This window comes from Teleopsis dalmanni, chromosome 2, assembly GCF_002237135.1.
Source record: "Teleopsis dalmanni isolate 2A chromosome 2, ASM223713v2, whole genome shotgun sequence".
In the NCBI taxonomy this organism is placed as follows: Eukaryota; Metazoa; Arthropoda; class Insecta; order Diptera; family Diopsidae; genus Teleopsis; species Teleopsis dalmanni.
In genome coordinates, this window is record NC_051847.1 from 175,303,106 (window position 1) to 175,309,837 (window position 6,732).

The 6,732-nt window shown below is 29.6% G+C and overlaps 3 protein-coding genes across 3 annotated transcripts; 1 reads left to right on the forward strand and 2 right to left on the reverse strand.

The window, feature by feature from the left end:
• Window positions 1-513: 513 nt before the first annotated feature.
• LOC119676220 (histone H2A) lies at window positions 514-898 on the reverse strand. The gene has a single exon (XM_038087455.1). It carries the CDS (start codon window positions 886-888, stop codon window positions 514-516), a length of 375 nt encoding a protein of 124 aa, XP_037943383.1. The 5' UTR covers window positions 889-898.
• Window positions 899-1,094: 196 nt separating this feature from the next.
• Window positions 1,095-1,466, forward strand: LOC119681846 (histone H2B-like). Its single transcript, XM_038095137.1, has one exon. The coding sequence runs from the start codon at window positions 1,095-1,097 to the stop codon at window positions 1,464-1,466; it is 372 nt and encodes a 123-aa protein (XP_037951065.1).
• Window positions 1,467-3,646: 2,180 nt separating this feature from the next.
• Window positions 3,647-3,958, reverse strand: LOC119681847 (histone H4). Its single transcript, XM_038095138.1, has one exon. It carries the CDS (start codon window positions 3,956-3,958, stop codon window positions 3,647-3,649), a length of 312 nt encoding a protein of 103 aa, XP_037951066.1.
• Window positions 3,959-6,732: the final 2,774 nt, after the last annotated feature.

The following is a 6,732-nucleotide window of genomic DNA, read 5'->3' on the forward strand; positions in this document are numbered from 1 at the left end:
TCTTGAATATAATTACATGTTTTTGTACCATATATAGAATTGTTTAATTGCATTTTATACTATATACAAACTATATATAACTAGTTAAAATAAATTAGGATACGTATATACCGAAAATAATGATTATAATGAATTGTTTATTTCAAACGTAAATGTGATATTAAAACATAATTAATCCAAAAATTGCTCAAATAGAGCTAATGTTAAAATTAGAATGTTTTACACGTACGTGTAGGAAGTAACCGAATTAATACGTATGGAGTAGAATTGCTCTGATTGCCGGAAGATGGAGGTGCTTGATTCCAAATCATATTTCATTTGACATTATTTTGGAAATGGTTTCTGTAAACCAATTTTAACCATTTTTATGGGTTACGTTTTTCAAAGAAATATTTGTATAAATAATAATTGTTTGAAATGAAGTATGTTTTCTTTAATCAAATAAATTGATCGTCCTGAAAAGGACGGTTGTTGTTCGAAAATTTCGAAAGAAATAGTGTTGTAAGATATAGTTTAAGCCTTCTTTTCTGTTTTCTTAGGCAAAAGGACAGCTTGGATGTTTGGTAATACACCACCTTGTGCGATTGTGACACCAGACAACAATTTGTTTAATTCTTCATCATTACGGATGGCCAATTGTAAATGACGGGGTATGATTCTTGTCTTCTTATTATCGCGTGCTGCATTGCCAGCCAATTCAAGAACTTCAGCTGCCAAATATTCCATAACAGCAGCTAAGTAGACGGGAGCGCCGGCACCAACGCGTTCAGCATAATTGCCTTTTCGCAGCAATCGATGAATACGACCAACTGGAAATTGTAATCCAGCACGATTTGAGCGAGACTTTGCCTTGCCCTTAACTTTACCTCCTTTACCACGACCAGACATGTTTCAATAGTATTTGATTGTTAAGTTGATCTACGTGATCTGAGTTGAAAACAGGCAAACACCAAGAATTTATACCTTTTTCATCCCCTAATGTAAAGAGAGAATTTCTTGAAATTTTTGTTTTAAAAATACTTAAATTCTGAGTGAGGGTAGTTCAAATTTGAAAATTCATAAAATTGAAAATTTGAAATTTCACATTTGAAATCATGCCACCAAAAACTAGCGGAAAAGCGGTCAAGAAGGACGGAAAGGCTCAGAAGAATATAACTAAGAACGATAAGAAGAAGAAGCGCAGGAGGAAGGAAAGTTATGCTATTTACATTTATAAAGTATTGAAGCAAGTTCATCCTGATACTGGTATTTCATCCAAGGCTATGAGCATCATGAACAGCTTTGTGAATGATATATTCGAGCGCATTGCTGCTGAAGCTTCACGTTTGGCCCACTATAACAAACGATCCACAATTACTAGTCGGGAAATTCAGACTGCAGTTCGCCTTTTACTTCCTGGAGAATTGGCTAAGCACGCAGTTAGTGAAGGTACTAAAGCCGTCACTAAGTATACCAGTTCCAAGTAAATTTTTTTGTATTGAACAATCAACATTAACTCCAACGGTCCTTTTCAGGGCCACAAAAATATTTAATTAAAGTCGATAATTAATTTTAAAATTATTAACATAGACTTCACAAATGAGTGAACACCCCAGAAATGAGTAAAATAATGTTGCTGAGCTAATAGTATTATCACTCAGTATACCAGTTCCAAGTAAATTTATTTGTATTGAACAATCAACATTCAGGACCACAAAAGTATTTAATTATAGTCGATAAGTGATCTTAAGATTATTAACATATATATTAATAAATAGGTGAAGTTTCCAATGAATAAAATAATACTGATTTTCGAACATTATTGTATTTTATAATTCTTTAAATAGAGACTTTTAATATAATCCAAGTTTTATTGGCATACAAAATTTTCTTGAACAATAGAGGTGGAAACCTCTATTCTATTCCACAATAACTACAATAACTATCGACATTGTGGTATTTTAATAATTGGTATGGTATTAATTATAAAATTATAATTAAACAATTTTGGTATTAGGCTGTGTTTTACTGCAAATATTTTAAAAGTTGGTTAGACATCCATCAGAAAGATTGTCTTCTAAATTTATTTTATTGTATTTAATGCTTTAAGGATTCAGTTTATATCCCGTTTAGCAAATATGTAGAAAAGTGTGTGTTTCGACCTAGAGTGTAATTATGAGAATTTTGTTTAATGTCGCCTGAATGTCAAATACACCTAAAATCAAATAAATTTTTTATGTTTTGTTTATAAAGATTATTCTGATATTAAAAGGTATAAAATTTTCCTTTTATAATAAGAATTCGTCTTTTTATCATACGGGTGAAGGCGTATTATGTTCAATGGAATCATCAGTACTACACTACATTCATTTTACTGGTAATGATGTATATAATTTCAGATATTTGAGAATTAAAAAAAACTTTGCACTATCTTGTTATAATGATTCACTGTTTTACAATATTAAACTATTCGCACGAAATATTATTAAATATGAGTATAACGAATGATATTGAGATCAAAAAATAAAATTAATCAAAAATTTTTGAACAACAATAATGTTATTGTTGGTTTGGCATCGCATAACAAGACTAACGTTAAAATAATTACCTACTAAGTAATAATGAAACCTACTCCAATACAAGAATATACAATACCAAATATTAATTTCTACGAATATATATAGATTTTAGTACGTGTATGATGACATGTATATACTCTGGTAAGGATATTAGAAGTATAATGTGTATCTGAAACAAAAATATCTCAGGGTTTTGGCGCGTAAATCTAACAATGATGATATGAGTTAAAATGACAGTCTCAGTAGTTTTACACATCACAATTTGTTTCAAGCTTTTTAGTATCACTCAATTATCAGTACACTAAAGAAGTCTTTAAAATTCAATCCAATGTTTATAAGACTATTAAAAAATTGCTAAGAAGGTGATTGCTTTTATATACCATATAAAAAATTTTACTATATATTCAAAAAATTATATTAAGTAATTAAAGTAAAATTATTAAGATAGGCCCTTATTATGAAAACACATATAAATAATAAATTGTTTGATTTTATTTTCTCTTTAAATTTGTTTCTCGACCTGTATATATTTTATAATGATGTTTTGTTTATTTTTTAGCTGGCTTTAGGTCACTTTTTTCTCCAATAAAAATTAAAAAATCCATTCTATATTTTGAGTCTCTTTGAAAGCCATCATCAGGATTATGTTTTAATAAAAATAAAAACTAATAATGTCACATTCCATTAATCTAATTGTCAAATTACTTATTTTATTGTCCATACTACAGTGCATCAAAGGTTTCTTTAATTTTTATTGGAAAAACAAAGTGACCTATAGCCAGCTAAAAAATAACCAAAAAATCATTTTAAATGAATATATTTTTAAAAAATGAAAAATTATAATATTAATATACATTTATTACTACAAAGCCAGTCATATGACATATCTTCCCCATTTTTTTTTCAACCGATAGATTTATTGATTTTGCTTTAAAACATGTTAAAGTATTTTGTTTGAAATCAAACATTTCAGCAACATAAGCCAAATGAATAATTTATCTCTTAATGTTCACATATTGGGGTCCTGAAAAGGACCATTAAGCAATATAGTATTAACAGTATTGCATTTTTAAACTAATATTATTTATTTAACCTCCGAAACCGTAGAGAGTGCGACCTTGTCTCTTCAAAGCATATACAACATCCATGGCTGTAACAGTCTTCCTTTTGGCATGTTCTGTATATGTAACTGCATCACGGATCACATTTTCCAGAAATACCTTTAATACACCACGAGTTTCTTCGTAAATCAAACCAGAAATACGCTTAACTCCACCACGGCGAGCCAAACGTCTAATAGCTGGTTTCGTGATACCTTGGATGTTATCACGAAGAACTTTGCGATGACGCTTAGCACCACCTTTTCCCAAACCTTTACCACCTTTACCACGACCAGTCATTTTGAGTTTATAATTTTAGTGAAGATAAAACTTGTCTCTTGAAACTTAAACTGTAAATGAATTATAGTCAGAATACGCACAGTATTTATAGAAAAAATAAACAATACGAAATATCTTATCACTGCAGGAAAGAACAAGGATAGAAAAGTCATTGTAGGTAGAAAAACTAGTATAAAATTTGCGCGGGATAATGCTTGGAAAAGATGTCCCTAAAAATTAAAAGGAATTGTAGGTAGAATCTTAAAGAAAAAAATTACTGAGAAGGATACTTCAGTTGTTAGTAATTAGAATTAGCAACATAAAGTATATGAGGGATGACTATTAAATTTCTGAACATCTGCGTATGGTATGAAATTCATGCTAACGTTTTTCCCATTAATTAACGAATTGCATTTAATTTATTTCCCTTCTTTACTTTCTATTTAAAAAGGAAGTGACATATGTTTCATGAAATAAGGTCAATTAAATTCACTGGAAGAAAATGCAGTTTTATGAAAAATTGTACCTTCAAGATTTTCTTTATACTTTAATTACTTTAATAAGTCACACTTTTAATTACTTTTAGAATCTTTGGGAATTTCTGTATGATTCTTCGTACTAATTAACGATTGAGGCTATTTCAGAGATATTATATTCAAAATATATAAAACTGATTCTATAAAACTTATGACTTGTCAACTTATGATGCAAATGATAGTAAAATTTTGTGAACAAAATAAAAATGAAATATTTTTCTTCAAGGACTAACCATTTATACTCCACGATAAATTTTTAACATCGCATTTGGGTGCTACAATATTTATAATTTTAAGAAACTATTAAGGCTTTAGGAAAACCTAAGTTGAATCTGTTTTTATATTGTTTAATGTCTTCTGAACCATATCGAGTTGTATTAAAGCCTAACTAATATTTCTTATTCTGCTTTACCCTTATATTTGAATTTAGCGCTTTATCGGAAATCTGAAAAAATATCACAGACATTTTTAGGTTTAGTGTGATACTTTTTTGAGTCTTGAAAATTGCTTATATATTCTTAAATTTGAATATATCAAAAATATGTATCTTACATTTTAAAATTAAAGATATAAACTGAGGAGATTCATAAAATTGATCATATTTAGTCCTAAGTAGTTTAAAAAGAAAGGTTGTTATATTTGATGTAATATCTTTTAAAAAAATCTAAAGTTTTTATATATTTTAAATTTGCTTTTTAGGATTTATATAGGATTGTCCTTAGTAGTTATTGAGTAGAAAACATGCATATGATTCCTCAGAAGTGGGTTAGAAAACTCATTCGGGAAAAACGGTGCTACTCACAAAGTTTGAAGGTGATTTTTTAGACAAATTTTTTGCTAACAAAAATCCCTTATGGATATAGATTCTGAATACCATCTTAACACTAATTTGTTAAGTAAATCATCTGCATTTCAATGAATAAATAGTGTAAAATATAAAAAAAAATCCATGTTATTTTAAGATGTTTGTAAAAGCACCTTACTATTTATGAAGCATAAAATTAAATAATAATATTAGCTGAAATTTCTGAAATTTTTTTGTTTGACTTAAGTTTCTCCCTCGAATTGAAAGATATTGTATGTATGACTGTGCTTTTTGCGGCCATTATCTGTAATTGTTCAAACGAACTGCATTGAAATTTCAAAACACTTTCACTGCAACCTTGGAGTACCTTCACCTTCACTAGTTATGCCATTGTTTAGTTCACTATATATATTTTCCCCTTGCCCATTACACATGCACCTGCAACAATACACATATCGTACGTAAATGTTGTTAGTGCACTTGATTGCCGACCATCGGCCAGTTGCAATTCTTGCACCGAACAATTTACTGCCCATAAATACGCGAAAAAAATTCTCATATTACGACTGGGCAAGGTCCATGTGCTTACCGTACTCTGTCTGATAGCCATCTGAGTAATGCTAACAATATGAATGAGGGCTTTCCATTGTTAGCTCATATGCAGAATTGCTCGCCTCTTGGTGTCTACATGGGAAACGTAATTTCAGCGATAAATCTTGCTTTCCGACTGGGATAAGGATGCGACTTCAGCTATAAACTTTCGTATTAAGATTAAAATTTATAATGCAATTGACATAAATCGTATGAAAGCAAAAGAATTTCATTTGTTGTATTTAAATTTGTTTTTTGTGATTCCTTCAGATTGTTTTTGTTGTTGTTTTTTCTGTTCTTTTTCATAACAAACAAAAATTAGAGCCTAACAAATCTAAGCTTTAGCTGTCGTCGCAGCTAAAGAGAACAGAACAGTCAAACCTTGAGGCGAGCATATAAATTTTCTAAAGTTGACAAGCGACAAATGATGCGCTAAATTAAACGAGTCAAAGTGATCCTTTGCGGTCCTTTAATCTGCGCATCCATACACTCTGAATTGCGAACTCTTTAATAAATGTTCTGCTTTAATATTATGTTTTTCTGTTTTCTTTAGACTCCTTAATCAGTTTAGTCCTTCTTTTTCTAAGTAATTTATTGCCTGCTAATATTTTATCGCATTTGTGTGAGGTCGTTGGCTGATTTTTATCTCTGCACGGTTTGCAGATTGTACCCCTTAATATCCATGACCACTTTTTCAATTAAGAACATTTTTTATTTTTAATTACAGAATCAAACTTTAAGTTTTTTTAATGAGTAACATGTTTATAAATCACAGTAAAGTGAGATGAAATGGATTTCTTATATATTACCATTTACTTGAAGTCTGCAACGTTAGGTAAGTTAAAATTTTATTAGTTTTAAAG